Source organism: Hyperoodon ampullatus, assembly GCF_949752795.1.
Source record: "Hyperoodon ampullatus genome assembly, chromosome: 15".
NCBI classification, from domain to species: Eukaryota; Metazoa; Chordata; class Mammalia; order Artiodactyla; family Ziphiidae; genus Hyperoodon; species Hyperoodon ampullatus.
In genome coordinates this window covers 16595539-16615201 of record NC_136928.1, presented here as the reverse complement: position 1 = coordinate 16615201, position 19663 = coordinate 16595539, and the positions used below count along the sequence as shown (strand labels likewise).

Sequence of the window (19663 nt, the reverse complement as noted above, 5' to 3'; positions counted from 1 at the left end):
AGTTACCAGCTTACATCCAACAGTGATTCTAAGCTAGAGGGAGGTGAAATTAGAGGGGAAAATTGATAGTCCACGTGCTTCATCCACACACCCTCCCCTACCCCATCACACATTCTACTTTGAGAACTTGTTATAAAGAACTTTCCTTTGCTGTTCTTTTTTTAAAAAAATATACTTTATTGAAGTATAGTTGATTTCCAATGTTGTGTTAATTTCTGCTGTACAGCAAAGTGATTCAGTTATACATATATATATACATTCTTTATCATATTCTTTTCCATTATGTTTTTTTTGAATTTATTTATTTTTTTATATAGCAGATTCTTATTCGTTATCTATTTTATACATATTAGTGTATATATGTCAATCCCAATCTCCCAATTCATCCCACCACCTCCCCCCGCACCTCTTTCCCCCCTTGGTGTCCATATGTTTGTTCTTTACATCTGTGTCTCAATTTCTTCCTTGCAAACCGGTTCATCTGTACCATTTTTCTAGATTCCACATATATCCTTTGCTGTTCTAATTCAAATGTATTAATTGTGCTTTTACATTTATGTCATTTAGAATTTCATGATTAACCTTCATTTTTAATCACTAACAACAAAAGCCATTATTTATTTGGGATACAGTACTTTATATTTAGTCATTGAATATAATATAGGAGAATTTTCTTTGAAAAGTATTTCACTCTGCTTGAACTAGAAAAAAATTTATCTTGATTAAAACAATGCCTTTATGATTACACGTTTAGATAATTTTACAAGACAAAATATTGCCCAGCGAGAAGAAATCAGCATTCTCAGTGCAACCCTCAATGATCTGGCTAAAGAAAAGGAATGCCTGCAAGCATGTTTGGATAAAAAATCTGAGAATATTGCATCCCTTGGAGAGAGTCTGGCAATTAAAGTATGTTCTGACAACCGTGGTTTAAAAGAAATGTTTGAACTTGAATCTGAATAAAATAATAGGATTTTCTCAATTTTTTCCTAGAGAGCTAAAAGTTTAAAATCTGATTTTGAAATATTTCAAGATAGTCTTAGGAAATATGTGTTCAAATTCACTAGCTAATTTTTTTTTTTTTTTTTTTTCGGTATGCGAGCCTCTCACTGTTGTGGCCTCTCCCGTTGCGGAGCACAGGCTCCAGACGCGCAGGCTCAGCGGCCATGGCTCACGGGCCCAGCCGCTCCGCGGTATGTGGGATCCTCCCGGACCAGGGCACGAACCCGTGTCCCCTGCATCGGCAGGCAGATTCTCAACCACTGCACCAACAGGGAAGCCCACTAGCTAATATTTTTAAATAGATTTTTCTGTCATCACTTTATGATCAACATTCACTAACAATAACTAATTCAAATATCAAAATGTAAAGCATAATAAACAAAAAGCAGTGAGACTGATTTCTTTTTAAAAGCACATCAGAACTTATGTTTTCAGGTAGCCACCTTGGGAGGCAATATGTGTATTTCATTAAAACCACCTTTGTAATTGTATTCAGAACTGGGGGCACGTTGTTACATCATCCTTAGCCTTGAGAGTGGATCACATGGAACTGGTGAATAAAGTTAGATGATAAGCTTCATCCCACATTTCTGTTGTTCAAACAACAACAACAACCACAAAAAGGTGTTCTCAAAAAGGCAGGGAAATATTGACCCCCTTTTCTAGCTCATAAACTGATTCTGAAGGCAACTCCTAAACTGTTTTCTACAAATGTCTTAAGCAAAGGCAGCATCACTGGCATGAGGTCTTTCCCCTCTCTAAGGGAACTAATTCATTCATTTATCCATCCATCCATCCATTCAACAAACATTTATTGACATGTACCAGGAATTATGTTAGAAACTGAGGTTGAGTGGGCATACCTTCCAAAGGCCTGTGGTATAATTTGGAGAAAGATAAAGAAAGAGGCTGTTATGATAGAATGTGCTAAGTACCATAATGACGTATGCACAATGTATGAGTGAAGTTTGTCAGAAGCATACCTGATTCAGCCTGGGGGTTGGATTAGGGGAGGGAGAAGATCTAGGAAGCCTTCCACGCAGTGATGGTGCCTACACTGCCCTGAAAGATGACTAAGAATTAGCCAAGGAAAGATTTAGAGAAAGGGGACAGTGAGAGAAAGAGTGATCCAGACAGGTAGAGCACCTTTTAGAGAAAGGGTGATCCAAACAAGTAGAGCAGATTATATGAAAGCCCAGTGGCTTTCATAAGAGAATTTCATGAGATTCCTTGATAGTTTAATATGTCCAGAGAATAGAGTGCAAAGAGGCGAGTATGGGGGGATGAAGGGGGTGTGGTGGTAAAAGATGAGATGGGATAGATAAGCAACAAATCAGAACTACACATGATGTTGAGTTTAGGTTCCATCATCATGGATATAGAGGAACATTGAAATAATGAAAATGAAATGTTACAATTAGATCATTAAAACATTATCCTAGCCCTTGTTAATCTACATAAAATGTGGATTGTAGGGAAATGAGAGTAGTGACAAGGACATTAGTTAGGAGTAAAATGATAAGAACTGTATTAGGAGAGTGGCAGTATCCATGAGAGAAAATAGGCAATTCTAGGAAGTAAGACTGACAACACGCGCTTTCTGACTTAGGAACCACATGAATAGTTCCTATGCGTGCAGTAGAAAACACAGGACACAGAACAAGCTTAGAGAGGAAGATTATTGACATGCCTTTGGGACATGTAGTGAAATATTCATAGGCTCTTGGATTTTAAGGTTTGGAGAGAAAATTGAAGTTAATAGATTTGGGAGTCATGAGCACAATTGAAGTATCAAAATACGTGAGGTAGTAAAATTTGGCTTTTAACTTGTTGAAAAGTCTGGCTCATTACTTTATAGTTAATACCTTTTAATATTTTTGAAATTTTATGGTATTTTGGGGGGTGGGATTTTGTTTCTCATTATATTCAAACCACTTTTTGAATAGTTAAACATCATTTTCTTTAAAAACATTAATATTTAGAAACAAATTACTCAATTCTTTCTGAATATCTGTTCCCTCTGTTATATCTTGTATTTCACATTTCTTCCATTCTACTAACTGTACCAATATTATCTTTTCCTTCACAAAGAATATTGAGTTGCAAGTCCATTTCAAAATTAAGAGTTTTGTATAGGATTATGAATGTAAACGCATCCATCCTATGAAAGGAAAATAACTTTTCAAAGCAGTGTTAGTCATTCAAAAGAGGAAATGTTCTCTAGAGTGATATTTCAGAGCAGAATTTATAATGCCTTTCAGTGAAAAGCAGTAGTTTTATAGTTTAATCTGGAGATTACAGAAATAAATTACTATGGAAAAGTATATTATAGTGAATAAGGTGAATTTTTACTGGTAATCATAGTTTTAAAAGATGTTCTACTACTTGCTACCAATTAAAGTTAGAAAATTCAATAGCCAGTTCACAGATTTTTGAATCATAAAAGCCAGAATTATTTGTGTAAAATTTTAGTTTGTTTCTTTTTTCTGAGTAGATTTATGACCATCCTGTCCAGGTTGAATTTTTAACAATTAACTTGAATCTATGTCACTGGTTGGACAAACGTATTGAGGTTGTACAAGGATTATCAAATTGATAATGATGGCATAAATTTCAACAATTTAAGAAATAGTACTATTTGGGTCATATTAAGAGAAAAATAGGCTAAGAGGATATATTATCGGATTCTGTACAGTAATTTTGTTGCCCCGGATACTTTACAGTGTTCTTAGAGAATCTTTCAAGATGAATTTCTATTGATAAAGGAAAGTCCTTTTTAGGCTTATAAACCATGTTTAAATTTTTTTTTTTTTTTTTTTTTTTTTTTTTTTTTTTTTTTTTTTGTGGTACGCGGGCCTCTCACTGTTGTGGCCTCTCCCGTTGCGGAGCACAGGCTCCGGATGCGCAGGCTCAGCAGCCATGGCTCACGGGCCCAGCCGCTCCGCGGCATATGGGATCCTCCCAGACCGGGGCACGAACCCGTATCCCCTGCATCGGCAGGCGGACTCTCAACCACTGCGCCACCAGGGAGGCCCCCATGTTTAAATTTTAACCAAGGAACTTCTGTCAGAAACACTAGAAGTTCAATTAGCTTTTCCGAATTTATTTAGAAGTGTATTAAGTTATATTTCAAAAGCATGTGTAAATATTCCATTTTAAGTGGTATTGTCTCTTTGAGTTTTTCTTCCATTGGCTTGTGCTTTTTAAAGGGGTTTAACAGTTTTGCTAATGGATATTTTAACCATACTTCAATACCCATTACTGCCAGATGTGGAATCTGCACCATTCTACCAGAAAGCAGAATGGGAAACCAGAGATAAAAATACCCTAGAGAGGAGCATGTGAATAAAGGAAGATCACGCATGCACACACACACACACACACACACACTCACACTCACACTCACACAAACACCTGTCTCTCTGATGAAAAAAACAGCACTAGTTGGGAAATACAGATTTAGTTTTTCATCTTGCTACTTGTTTACTAAGGATTTGAAAATTTAAAAAGCAAAGTGAAATCTAGGTATTTAGTGAAAGAATAATTTTCCTTTTTTAGGACTAATGTTAGTGCTAAGAACCTATGTAAAGTATCTGTAACTAGTTCAGGATCAGCGAGTTTTTAAAGGAGGAGGTGTGGGAATGGTATTGATGGCATTACGATATTCCCCCTCATTTCAGTCTTGATTGACTCCATTAATTCTACTTCCTCACCATACCCTTGAAAAGGAAGAATAGCAATTTATTTTTTTATACCTTTGCTCTAGGCCTAATGCTTACCTCCTTGTTAACTCACACCTAAAATTAATCATATACTTTTATAAGTAATTCCATTGGAACAGCTTTTTGAAGATGATGTTGATGACATATATATATTATATATACTTGGTCGAAGTTATTATTCTTAATAACTAAATTCAGTTTTACATGATTCACTTTCCTGGGTTTTATAACATGAAGAAATGAGGAAGTAAATCAGTATTATTCCCAGTATAGAACACTACAATGCCAAACCATTGGTTTTCTTCCAAAAACAGGGTGCTTAAGGGGTTCTTGTGTTGCTGGATAACTGCACAAAACATCTTTTAACAGTATTTGATATAATGATCTCATATCAATATACGTAAGTATAGTCTTTGCTTAAATGAGCATAATCTGTTGTTTTTATCCAGTACATATACTCACACTGATATATTAGGCTTTAGTTTTAAAGTGTAGCAAAGAAAAATAGAACATAAATGTTTAAAACCAAATGGAAATCCAAAAGGGAGGGGAAATTCTTTTAGTTTATTCAGTTTTAACAGAAATAACAGTTTAAGATAATTTTTTATTTAATACTTATATTACTTTTCAAGGAAAAGACCATGTCAGGCATGAAGAATATCATTGCTGAGATGGAACAGGCATCAAGGTAAGTCACTTATTCAACAAAAATGTGAGCACTTATTGGGGGCAAAGTACTATGTTAAGTATTGTACAAAGATAGTAAGAAACAAGGAGCTTAATGTTATATGTAAGATGATAACTCTCTAGTGTTGAAAGGAGGCCTAAGTCAGTTTAGGGAAGTAAAGGGAGGATAGGCTGTTTGCCAAGGAAAGGAAAGAGAAGGCATTCAAGGTAGAAAGAATAACAAAGCCACAAAGAACCACAGATCATGTTCAAGAGCCTCTTGAATGACAAGTAGGTGAGTGTGTTGGAACCCAAAGTGTAAGGGGAGAAATGGGGGAGGAGAGGCTAGGTAGGCAGGCAGAGGCCTGTGTTACAGACAAATGAGTCTGTGGGCAATGAGAAATCATGAAAGAATTTTGAGATTTTTATGCTGGAAAGATCAGCTAGGCTGCAGAGGTGATGATAAATTGGGGTCGGGAGTTTGGAGGACAAGAGTGTGGTGTTTGTAAAGGAGAAAATCTAGGAAAATGCCAGGTTTCTGTCTGGGGATGAATACTGGACATGATGAACCTACGTGAGAAAAGATTTTTCTTTGAAGAGCTTTTGAGATGTCCTTATAAGTATGTCTAGTAAGAAGTTAAATATAAGGGTCTAGAGTGTAAGGGAGAGGCTGAGGCTGGGGTGATCACTTCAGAGTCATCTGAGTGTAGACAGGGTTGGGAGCCACGGATATGAATAGGAATTGTCTGAGAGAAGGGGTAGCATGAGAAGAATCAGGAGGCTAAGGGTTAAGCTCTGAGAACCATTCATTTTTAAGAGGGCAGAGGAAGAGGAGCCTGCAGAGGAGACTAAGCCATAGCAGCTAGAGTTAGAATGAAGGCTTTCTTATACTTGAATGTCAGAAGTTTTGAAATGCTTAACAAATCATTGACTACCGTGTATATTTGGCATCCTCTTTTATAGTGAAATGTTGGCAACACAGAGGAACTTCAGTGCACACTATCTCTGCAGTGTTTATTCCTACAAATTTAAATGTATTTAAAACTTCTTCAAATGTTTTCATGCTAACTGTCTATCTTCTGTCTTGTGAAAATTTGTTATTCTGTTCTGGTAAAATGTCTCTTCTTATATACTATTTGATTTGTGGAATAGACAGTCTACTGAAGCCCTAATTATGTGTAAACAAGACATTTCCAGAATGCGTCGGCAATCGGATGAAACAAATGATGAGCTGTCTCAGATTGCCAGGGAAAGGGATATCTTGGCTCATGAGAATGACAATCTCCAAGAACGGTTTTCTAAAGCTAAACAAGAAAACCAGGTATACTTGTTCCTACAATCTTTTTCTCCAAGAAAACTAGGTATTTCTTCTGAGGCATAGCCCTCATTTCATTTTGTAGAAAAGCTCAGGCTTTGGAACTAGCCATTTTGTACCTTTATTACACAGAATATGCCACATAATTTCTAAATGAAATTTTCAGACATATAGTATTAGATATCAGAGAAAAGAGGGAACAGGGGTATAATAGATTTGTATTAAACCTTAGGAAGTGCTTCCTTAGTGAAGGACAAATATTTGAATAAACGAACAAATGGAGATAACCTTCTGAAATTTTCAAGAAAAGCATAGATTTATTTGATGGGCTGTTACTCTGTTTGAATATGAGTATACAGACCATGATACATTATTTGGTCCTCTTTAGCACTGCGATTCTTTTTAGGAAAATTTCTCTTTTAATTACTTCCTCTCTAAGCCAGTACAGTTCAGCTTTATCCAGAGCTCTCATTACCAATATCACTTTTAATTTTCACATAAAAAAATTCTACTTGGAAACTTTCTTCCCCCTTTAAAATTTTTGGTCCAAATAATTTCCCTTGCTTTGCTATCACTCTCAATGTGTTCAGTTTGCATAATACAAGTCTGTATTTTTTTTAAATGTTCAATATTTAAATTTACATAATCAGATATAAAGATGCAAAACTTGATTAATTATTAAAAAGTTGCCTGAGGTGTTAAAGTACTTTGTTCAAAAATTAATGAATAATGGGATCCTGGAACAGAAAAAGGACATTATGTAAAAATGGAAGAAATCTGAATAAAATATGGACTTTAGTTAATAATGTATCAATATTGGTTCATGAATTGTGACAAATTTACCATACTAATACAAGATGTTAATAATAGAGGAAGCTAAGTGTAGGGTATATGGGCACTCTCTATACTATTTTAATAATTCTTCTATAAGTCTAAAACTATTTTAAAAGAAAGTTTATTTTTTTTAAGTTAATAGCAATAAAAACGAGATGTGAATTTATAGGATCTACTTTGTGTGCTCTATTTATAGCTAAAGCAAATAGGCTAAAGGTAAATATAACTTATATTTATGAAAATTAGATTAAAAACTCTCATATTTACCACCCAGAGTTACCCACTGTTACTGTATTTTTTACTGATTTTCAATGTACTTTAAAAATTTTTATACTATCTTTTACATGAACTTTTTAATGTAGCTGGGATAAAACCACATAGCACTTTATATCATGCTTTGTTCTACATGAGAAGACAATAGAGTGGAGTGTTTAAGACCCACATGAGTTCAAGTCCCCTGCCTGGTTGTGTGATCCTATCAACTGTAAAAATGGAGAGTAGATGAGAATATGCCTGGCAAGAATGTAGAGTGCCTAGCATAATCACTAGATAAATATTTTTTAACTGTTATTAGCTTACTATAACATCATAGTTGTTTGTTACACCTTCATAAACATCTTTTATAATCAGAGAAAATTAGTATCATAACAATATACAAATGTTCAAGAATAGTTTTTTCCTTTGTTTGGGTCAGAGGGCCCAAGAGTAGAAGATGGATCCCTCTGTGGACTGCAGGTTGTTTAAAAACTCATATCATATTGCCAACAAACACATGAAAGGATGCTCAACATCACTAATTGTTAGAGAAATGCAAATCAGAACTACAATGAGGTATCACCTCACACTGGTCAGAATGGCCATCATCAAAAAATCTACAAACAATAAATGCTGGAGAGGGTGTGGAGAAAAGGGAACCCTCTTGCACTGTTGATGGGAATGCAAATTGATACAGCCACTATGGAGAACAGCATGGATGTTCCTTAAAAAACTAAAAATAGAACTCCCATATGACCCAGCAATCCCACTACTGAGCATATACCCTGAAAAAAACATAATTCAAAAAGAGTCATATACCACAATGTTCATTGCAGCACTATTTACAATAGCCAGGACATAGAAGCAACCTCAGTGTCCATCGACAGATGAATGGATAAAGAAGATGTGGCACATATATACAATGGAATATTACTCAGCCATAAATAGAAACAAAATTGAGTTATTTGTAGTGAGGTGGATGGACCTAGAGTCTGTCATACAGAGTGAAGTAAGTCAGAAAGAGAAAAACAAATACAGTATGCTAACACATATATATGGAATCTAAAAAAAAAAAATGGTTCTGATGAACCTAGGGGCAGGACAGGAATAAAGACACAGACGTAGAGGATGGACTTGAGGACACAGGGAGGGGGAAGGGTAAGCTGGGACGAAGTGAGAGAGTAGCATTGACATATATATACTACCAAATGTAAAATAGATAGCTAGTGGGAAGCAGCCACGTAGCACAGGGAGATCAGCTCGGTGCTTTGTGACCACCTAGAGGTGTGGGATAGGGAGGGTGGGAGGGAGACACAAAAGGGAGGGGATATGGGGATATATGTATATGTATAGGTGATTCACTTTGTTATACAGCAGAAACCAACACAACATTGTAAAGCAATTGTACTCCAATAAAGATGTTAAAAAAAAAGAAAAAACCCGTATCATAAAAGATTTGGAAAGCAGAAACCTTAAAAAGTATTTCTTCCTCAAAACCACAATTTTAAACAAATTGAGTTGTTTTTAGTGTTTTATCCTGATTTTTTTCAAATATACATTAACGTTTTTCTCCATTATTAAAAATTATTCCAAACATTTCTCATGAATGCATAGTATTCTGTGTGGTTTTACCACTATGTAGATACTATTATTTACTGCATCATTCACCTAATGTGAATAAATATTGTCACATAGCAAATAATGCCTTAATAAACATTCTTTTTCATTAAATTTTATAGATTTAGTTTCAAATTGAATCAAACGCTTATGAGGTTTCTTTTTTAAATTAAAAAACCTTCTAAGTGGACATGGGTATCGTGAATACCCAAGTATCCATCTCCTACCTTTAACAAAAAGTAACATATTTGTCTTTCTTGTTTTTATGAGCTTTTAAAAATGTCTCATGTCATCACCAGGTAGCAGATCACAGATTTGCTTTTCTCCAATTTACATTTACTCTAATAATACATGGAAATGCCCATTCCTTACCATATCTTTCATTACTAGTAAATTTTAACTTTTTTCAAGTATTATCCACTTATGCTTCCTTTTTGTGAATTGTGTTTGGGTTCTTTGCCCATTTACTGTTTGGACCCTTGTGTTTTCTCACTGTCTTTATATGAGCTTTATATATTAGGTATATTAATTTTTATTTTTCATATTTACTGTAAATATTTAAAATTTTATGGTAGTTTTGACAGAGCAATTTTTAATTTTTTGTAGTCAGATTTAACTGTCTTTTTCTCATAGGCACTGTCTAAAAAACTGAATGATACTCATAATGAGCTTACTGACATTAAACAGAAGGTTCAAGACACTAATTTGGAGGTTAATAGACTGAAGAATATATTAAAGTCCAAAGTACGTATATATATATATATTTCCACCTTGGCTCGAGATACTTGAGTTTTCACTAAAGCTGTTGATTGATTGCACTCATAGGGACAGCTGAATCAAGTGCATTTCTTTAAGGCATAGCCTATTTTAATGTTGACAATTACGTGTTAGCTATATATTTAGAATGTCACCAATGTCCAGAAGGGTAACTCAAGGATACACCCCTTTTATTTGCCACTTAGCCATTTTAGATAAGCAGAACCCTCCTAACTGGATGAAGAACAAGGGGCCAGAATCAAGTTGGGCTCACTTATATTTGGAAATGGTAGTTTACAGTTACAAACCTTTGACAAAAGAGGCTCCACCTGATTGTGTAGCAGATCAGAATTGATCTCTCTGTTGTGGAGCCACCTGTTTCCCAGGACCAGAGGGCAGATGGCTCTCTTCTCCATTTCTCTGTGAGTAACCAGTTGACTAGACACACGTCGACTGGTATGTCTGATATCAGATGATTCCCGATAAATTTGGGCACATGTGTGACAACCCTGGAATAAAGAGACAGCTAGACCAAGGATGTTAGGTATGTCCATTTGATAAACTATTATATAAAATAGTGTTGGATTGACTCCTGTAATAGGTGTGGTGTTACCTACTTACATAACAATCAAACCATTAATAGGAATTCCTCCCCCAAACCGTTTTCCTCATTGTATTTAACATATCATTTAATTTCAGTCCATAAACATATCTTGAACATTTATTTATGGTGTACATAAGACCATTCAGGACTTTGAGAGATGAGAGATTCTAAGGACTCCTGAATTGCAACCCTTGTTTCCAGGCAGTGAGGCAGCAGCCTCATGTTGCCAAAGCAGGTGATTTCCTACCCTTCTTGAGTTGAAGCTGCTAGCAATGTAATGTCATAAATGGACAGAAGCTTTGGAGTCAGGTAGGTCTGACTCTTCCTCTCACTAATGCCATAGACTTCTATAGGCCACTCAACCTCCCTCAGTCTCAGTGTCCCAACGGTAATTGGGAAGGACACCCAAGTGAGTAAGATATGCCTAGCACAGTGAGCCATCTAAGCCTATTCCGGAATAGGGCAGAATATAAATAAAAGACTATCTGAACAACATTTAACGTAGTAAGCTTTCAGACAATGTTAGACACTCTTTCTCCCTAGCCTGTCGCATTACCTGAAATTCCACCATTAGGGATTGGGGCTTTTCAATTCTGGAATTGTATTTTCAGACATCACACATCAAACTCCTCTCAGCTTTTAGCACCCTCATGTGAGTTCTTTTTTGAGACCCCGTTTCACAACATAGCTGGATGGATCCAGGCATCCCCCTCAGAGAAAGGATCACGGGTCCGTTTTGGTAGGGAGGTCCATTAAGGATTGTCGAGTACTTTATTCATCACTCATCCATTCAATGTGCGGTATGCTGGGCGCTGAGGTGACAGAGTTGAAAAACTGCGAGGAAACAGAATGGCACCCCCGGCAGTGGGGACAACAAGTAGAGGGGGGGAAGAGTAGGTCCTGTAGCTAGAGTGGAATGTGAAGGTGGGTGGTAATAAAGAGGTAAGAAGGACATGTCTGAACTGTATTTTTAGGAAGCTTTCATTACAACATACACAGAAGTTATTTGAAGAATTGCCTTTTAGAAAGATTGTTCAGGAAATGTTGGAAAAAGAAATCAGAAGGGTAACAAAAGAGGGGGAAGAGCAGTTAGGAGAGGCTGTATCCATAATTCAGACAGGAAGTGCAAAGGATTCCAGCTGAGGCAGCAGCTTTGCCTTTGCCCTGGTGGAGGGGTGTAAAGAGCCCAGTGGTCAACCAGAGGGAACTGGTGGGGAAGCACCAGAAAGAGGGGAAAGAGATCTGCAAAGAGAGAACTGGAGAATACCAAAGATCAGTTGCACTTTCTTTATAATGTTGCCCATCTTGCACCGCACACTGCTCTGGCTGCTTTGGGCAGGTACAAAAAAGGGTAAACTGTGGTTGCTGGCTGCTGGGAGGGGAGGGCACTAAGTGGTTAGAGGGCAGAGAGATGTTTTAATGCAGTCTTTTTTGCTGCTTAAACTTGGAACCATATATTACCTAGTCACAAAGCCAAATTGAATAGAAAAATGATTCCTACCTTAGAAAACTGAATTCAACATAAAAATGGTTCGTATCTTCGAGGAATCTGAGGGGTTACTGGGGAGATGGTACATCCACAGCTAACTACATAAAGCTATAAGGCACTTTTAAGAGAATGACACACACAATAAGTGCTACAGAAAGTTAAAGAGGGTAAAAATTAATGTGGGTAAAATTCATTTTATGTATATTATATCATGTAACTCCCAAGTACATACTCTGTACACAACTGTTATTTTTAGTACAGTAATAGAAAACACACATCAGATTCTTACCGGCACATTTGGAATATCTGAATCTTAAAAGCCAATACAGTAGTTTAGTATGTTAACTTGTTAATCAACAGACTGGGCAAAGATCCTTCATATTGGTCAAGGTACAACCAGACCACAAGGTGGCAATATTAACTGAATTTCAACCAGTCTCATGATTAATCATATTTATGAGAAAAATCTGATTTGAAAGCTTTATACAATGAGATGTTGTTTATTGTAATTTGCCTTATACAATTAGATGTTGCTTATTCCAGTGTTTCTGAACTGTTTATTAACAGGTAGGAGAGAAAGAGATCTAGCGCCTTTTTAATTAATTACCAAAATTATAAATTATTCTTTAGAATGAGTTGGCCAAACCATACTACTAAAATAATATTTTTAAAAGTAGCTTCATAATTATTACTCAGTATAATATATTATTTGAGGAGCTGATTGTTTTCCTTTAGAAATGAGATCCTACTTTAGTCAGTCCATCATGATAGAACTTTATCATGATAGGTTCTAACAGTGGTTCTATATTGTATGCCCAGTATATACATGAATGTATATTTATGAGTAGTGTTTATTGGCATAGGTTTCATATTTTACTTCTGAGCAACTTCAGGCAAGTTATTAGAACAGTGAGCAAAAGTGAATTATAGAACAGTCCATGATCGAGGAAATTAAGGCTGGGGTTATGAATGAAAGGCAGGAACCAGATAGGAAACATGCCAAACCAAGAGAATTATCAGAAGCTGACGCTTAAGATATGCAAGCAGGCAGAAGCTCTATAGCCATAGTACAACCCAGAAGAGCAGTCAGGAACAAGGGAATACACAGATACAAAAGGTCAGGTCAAGGCAGAAGCTCAGAAACCAGACCAGCAAGTAGTCAGTAAGCAGCTATATGGAGGCAATGAGGATTTTGTTTGAACAAAAGCAAATATAAGAACATATTCATTGAGGTCTTGAAGATAAGAGTGAAAACTTTACTAGATGAGTGAGTGTGACTCAGGAGCCAGGGCAGATCCTGGTCCCATTCCCTTTTGTTAATTACAGGATGACCAATTTTCTAAACTGAGAGTAGAGATAGGAGTCCTTGAGATTATGGTACAGTTGGTCATCGTGGCAAGTAAATTCCCAGTGACCTGGCAAATAATGTTTAATTTGCGTCACATGTTTTAACATTTTACTCTTCTAAAGTAATACCTAAGATTTGCTTTTTAGGAATCTGAGAACCGGCAAATGATGGACCAACTCCGAAAAGCTAGTGAAGATGCTGAAAACTGGGAAAATAAGGCCCGTCAAGCAGAGGCAGATAACAATACCCTCAAATTAGAACTTATCACTGCTGAGGCAGAAGGTAACAGATTAAAAGAAAAACTAGATGCCCTCAACAGAGAGGTCGAGCAGGTAAGTTTGGTAAAATATGCTTGTAGGTACATCCTGTATCATATTTAAAAGAGTTTTGTTTGGCTTTCCGTAAATTAAGTGTATAAACAAACACTTAAGTTATTTAACTATACTGTGAATTGTAGTCTGTTAACTGTTCTCCGCTCTGGTTCTCTAATCTCTTACCTACTCTACAACTAGAATAATCTTTAGCATTTTTAAAAATTAGAAACTATTTCAAGCATACAAAAACAGTGCCCTCCCCAAAAGTAATATAAAAGACCCACATATGCCCATCTCCAAAGTTGAAGGATGCTAACATTTTGCCATATTTATAAAGAATATATTTATTATTTAAATAAAGTCTCTATTTAAAAAAACAAAACGTTGCAGATACAACTCCTCATCCTTTCTTCTCCTCCCTCCCTAATGGTTGGTATGTAGAACTTTCGTGTCAGTTGTATAACTCTTTTTCATATGTTTGTACTTTTTCTACATATCTGTCACCCACAAATGATGTATAATGTTTGTGTGCTTTAAGTTTTTTTAAGTGATAATATACTGTAGGTATCTATTTGCAATTTGCCTTTTTTGCTCAATATTATAATTTTGAAATGTATCTATTTTAATACATATAGTGTACATCTAAACAGTTGCTTCTATAGTCATTGAATAAAATACTTTATTTTTAAAATTCATTCCCATACTAAAGGACATTTAACTGTCTTCACTTTTTCTATAATAAAATGCTGCAACAAACAGCATTTGGTAAAAGTTACTGAGGTAAATAGGCCTTTACTGTGAAGTTTTGTGTTTATCTGTCTATGAGTTAGGCTATGATTACTGTTTACTGTAGCCGTGCATGTCAGAGAGGCTAAAATTCCTTCTGGTGTCCTTCTTTGTTTCCTCTGTTGTCTTTGGGTTCACTTAGAGACTCCTTAAATAGAGTCTGAACCTTGTAGTTCTTTCAACTGTGACCTCCTGTTATTGTACAGGAGCCCTGTTGATGTGGTAGTGAAGTGTAGGTGGAGGAGACGCGTTCTATTATCCTACGATTAGGTCTTAGTCTTTTAGTGGGCATGTGCCCCTGGGATGTGACCTTCACAAGTGTTTCTCAGTTTTTTTCTCCCCGAGATGAGGTAGAAAGGCTTGAGAGACTCTGCGTTAGGTACTACCATCCCTCCACATTGGTTAGGCTCTGGTACAACCATGTTGGTTATGCTGTCACGAAATCATCTCCTTTGGGGGCAGACCTTGGTCAAGAAGGACAGAATTCTGTGGGATTATTCAAAATGGTTACTTTTCCCCTCACCCTGCTAGAAGCATGAGGGGATTTTTCTCGGATATTAATCCTGAAAACCCAGTGGGCTCCAGGAGGTAAAACTAATAAAAATGTGGGGCTCTCCTCAGGCTGGGAGCCAGGAGGATGTATCTATCTCTCAAGCTAGTTCATGCTCAGTCTCTAGCAGGTGGTCAATTACCCTTTAAGTGTTGCTACCGGTTGCTAGCTCCAACGGCAGTTTCTCCTCCTGGTAAGCTGCAATTCTCTGTATTTACCTTTCTCTATATTTTGGGTACAGTGATTCATTTTATGTCTTCAATTCTCTGATAGATCAAAGAAGAGTTGTTTATTGTCATAGTTTCTGCTTTTTTCATATTGTGAGCATGGGAGTGATGATCTCTAAGCTCTTTACATGTTGGAACAGAAACTGGAAGGCTGCTTGTTTATATGATTAGAGACTGGCTGGATTATTTAGTGAAATCTCTTTCTCCCCTTTCCCCTTGAAGTGTGAAGCCTCTGATGTTTCTCCTCAGAGGTGCAACCTTGAATGCGACCACAGTTACCCTGCAATGACAGTGGTTTTGGCAGAGCCTTTTTTTTTTTTTTTTTTTTTTGCGGTACGCGGGCCTATCACTGTTGTGGCCTCTCCCGTTGTGGAGCACAGGCTCCGGACACACAGGCTCAGAGGCCATGGCTCTTGGACCCACCCACTCTGCGGCATGTGGGATCTTCCCGGACTGGGACACGAACCCGTGTCCCTTACAACGGCAGGCGGACTCTCAACCACTGCGCCACCAGGGAAGCCCTGGCTGGGCCTTTTTTGACTCTCTTCCTTTACTACATTCAGCTGTTAAGCCCAACTAATTTCTGGCTATTTGCTTTATTGTTTTCAACAGCGCCCTCAAGCACAAATTGCTTCATAGACTGATTCAATTAAATTTGGGTTGTTTTACAGGGATAGCTTTTGAGGTCAATGTTTGAGTTTTTTCTGAACCCGAGAACATTCTTCTTAGCAGTCTTTTCCCCTAATTTTCGCGGGTAAACTAGCTGACCTATGGTTGAGCTTGTATCTCTTAAGAGTTTACCATTCTTTTTAAAATTTCTTTTCAACATAGCCTCGAAGTATTTTCGCTGTACCTTCCATTGTTCCTGAGAGTGCCTTAGACTTGAATTTTCCTATTATGTTGTAAATGAAGTAAAGTTCCTTTGGAAGAATTTAGGAGCTTCCTGCTTTAAGGCCTCTCTCTCTCCCTGGGCAAAATCTCTGAGCCCTGGCTCTAAAGCTGGTATGGGGACAGTGGTGCAGTTCTCTTTGAGTGACGTGCCCACTTTAGGATCTGGGCACTTGGAGGGGATGGTGGGTATATGGCTGTAGCCTCTGGCCTTCTCAGCATGCCTCTCCAGGTATGGAACCTCTTCCTTATGAATAACCTGTGTCAAGGAGAATCAGAGCCACAGTGTTCTCAGTATGCCACAAACAAGATAGAACCTCCATCCCATGTGGAGAGGCTGGTCAGAAGAAGGGAGCCCCCATCTCCCAGACATTGTCGCCAGAAACTTGGCCTCCGAAATAAGTAGCTTTTGGAGTGGCATGAGAAATGCTCATAGCCTGCCTCTCCTGGGAATACACTATAGTTCTTGACTGAGTACTGAGGGGAGAGGGAGCATTGTTTTTAGCTGCACCCACCTGGAGTGGAATTTCCATCGTGCTGAGCTGGGTGTGGGGAGAGAGGGTCATACTTCAGATGCCACGGACTTTTCCTGTTCCCTCCCAGTTTTACTTGGTTTTCTTAAAAGTGTTTCTTCGTTTACTGTACGTTCTTAAGACCATTTCCAGAGATTATTTAAAGACCATTTAAGGTTGCTTTTTTATAGTTTTCACTACTTTCACTGGTTCTATGGAGCTGCTCACATTGCCATGCCAGAAATGGAACCTTATTCTACACAGTTGATATGTTTTCATTTTATTTTATGTCAAAATAATTTTCTGATTACCCTTATATTATTTTGCGGTATTGTTTAACTTTCAGTATTTGGAGATTAAAAAAAATACCTTTCTAGTTATTGATTTTTCAGTCTTTTACATTTATTGAGACTGTATGGCTAGCATATGGTCATCTTTCTGGGTTTTCCATGTACACTTGAAAATAACGTGTGTTATTTTGTTGTTGGGTAAAATGTTCTATAAATGTCTATTGGGTCAAGTTCATCAATAGTGTTTTTCAATTCCTATCATTACAGAGTTTCTGTTTACTTATTCTAACAATTATTGAGAGAAGAATGTTGAAATCTCCAAACATATTTGTGCATTTGTGTATTTTTTCTTTCAGTTCTGTCATGTTACTTCATGTATTTGAATCTGTGTTATATTACTTCTTAATGAATTCATCTCTTTATCCATTGTAATGTTTCTCATTCTGCAGTATACTTTGTAAGGTATTAATATAGCCACTTCAGACTTCTTTTAATTATTGTTTGTATGGTATATCTTTTTCCATGCTTTTGTTTTTAATCTTTCTATGTCTTTATGTTTAAAATAATATTCCTTTAGACAGCATATGGTTGGATCTTGCTTTTTTATCCTGTCTTACATCTGTCTTTTAGTTGTCTTTGGACCATTTATATTTAATGGAATTATTAATATAGCTGTGTGTAAATCTACCATGTTATTGTTTTCTATTTGTCCCATTTATTTTTTTGTTTCCTTTTCACTCTTTTTCTGCCTTCTTTTGAGTATTATTTTTTAGTATTCCATTCTATCTCTATTATGGCCTTATAAGCTGTACATCATTATTTTTTTCTGCTGATTATTCTGGAGTATAGACCATGTATCTTTTAATTGTCACAGTCTATCTTCAAATAATAGATTACTTCTTAGTACCCCTTTACTTCCCCCTCCCATTCTTTATCCTACTGTTCCTCCATTTTTCTTCTACATATATTGTAAACCCCATAGTACATTATTATTTTAACTTTAAATAGTTATCTTTAAAGAAATTAAAATATGAAAGACTTTTTCATTCACCCACATATTTACTATTTCTCATGCTCTTCATTCCTTTGGGGAGATCCAAGTTTTCATCTACTATAATTTTCTTTTTGTTAGAAGAAGTTCCTTTAAACATTTCTTCTAAATAAAGTAACAAATAGAAAAAAAAATTTAACAAAAAGTAAGTAAAATAAAATAAAGTGGTAAGAGCTAAGTTCTTTTCAACTGAGGGGGGAAAAAAGTTTCTTGTAGTACGTTGGCATTGAATTCTCTCAGGTATTGTTTGTTTTAAAAAGTATTTATTTCACCCTCATTTCTGAAGAACCTCCTTTTCTTACACGTCTTTTATGTGTTTATTTTCTTTACACACTTCCTACCCCACTGCTGATTGGTTTGGAAGTTATATATTCTCAATCTATTCTTTTAGTAGTTAAAATTGTAATATGCGTACTTAACAAAGTCTGTTGTTAGAATCTACAACCTTCCTCCTAAACAATAATATATGGTCCTGAGAAAATTTGAATACTGAGCACAAAACTACTGCTTACTAGATCTTGTGCCCTCTCTCTTATTTTCTCTTTCACACACACACACGTACACCAATCTTTTATGATACTGTTGTGTACTATTTTAGTTCCACCTTGTTTTTATATTCTTAAAAATAAATCATTACTATTGTTCTTATTCTTTGTCAATCCTTATTTGTATCTACCCATATGTTTACAGAATTCTTCATTCATCGTTGCTTCTTTTTTTTGTCATGAATATATTAAAAATCATCTGCTTTAATCACTGTAAATAACTCTTGCTCAAAGAACCTTATAAATAATTGGTATGCTTGTTTCAATATCAGTGTTGTTTGTTTTTGTCATTGTTATATGACAATATTGCTATCCTTGATCCTAAAACCTTGTGATCAAATCCAGGAGGGTTGACTTTAGGTGATATTAAGGGCAATAGTGATCAGGGCCAAGAGTTTGGTATAAAACATGCTCAATCCAATTCTAAAAATCCAGTTCTCTGCAGAACTTTGGTAAAATATACTTAGCAGAATATATGTTACTGAAATTTGGGATTTCCTAAGGATACATTTTTCACTTTTTCTAAAAGGAAAACATTTTTGAAGACATTTAATATGTGTTCACATGTCTGAGTAAATGCATTTATATATTAAAACTTGTTCAAGTGTAAGGGAAAGAGATCTACTCCAGCTAGTTCAAGAAAACAGGAGTTATTGTAAAAACACAAGTGGAACATGTGGGAGAAAGGATTTCATGGGAACTCTTAAGTCCTAAATCTGCCAGGAATGGAGACTAGAGGATCGTTTTGTGATAGAGAGTAGCTCTCAAGACCTCCACCACCCAGCCAGAAAACGTTCATCTTTCCTGTTGTGCTTCACTATGAATTTCAGGGAGGTTCGTCTGCTTCTACAAAGGACTCTGAGTTATCATAGGCATGGAACAAACATTATGT

The 19663-nt window shown here is 36.3% G+C and overlaps 1 protein-coding gene across 3 annotated transcripts in view; it reads left to right on the top strand.

The window, feature by feature from the left end:
- The window catches only part of TSGA10 (testis specific 10), a gene marked incomplete at both ends in the record, with an annotated part of 62020 nt that overhangs the window by 25689 nt on the left and 16668 nt on the right, over positions 1–19663 (top strand). For 2 of the 3 annotated variants that reach the window (XM_079720501.1, XM_079720500.1), the window contains 5 exons: positions 755–909; positions 5357–5412; positions 6543–6711; positions 10045–10155; positions 13755–13940. In XM_079720501.1, coding sequence (XP_079576627.1) covers positions 755–909; positions 5357–5412; positions 6543–6711; positions 10045–10155; positions 13755–13940 — 677 coding nt within the window. The remainder of the gene's footprint in view (positions 1–754; positions 910–5356; positions 5413–6542; positions 6712–10044; positions 10156–13754; positions 13941–19663) is intronic. The other variant, XM_079720502.1, reaches the window with a different exon arrangement.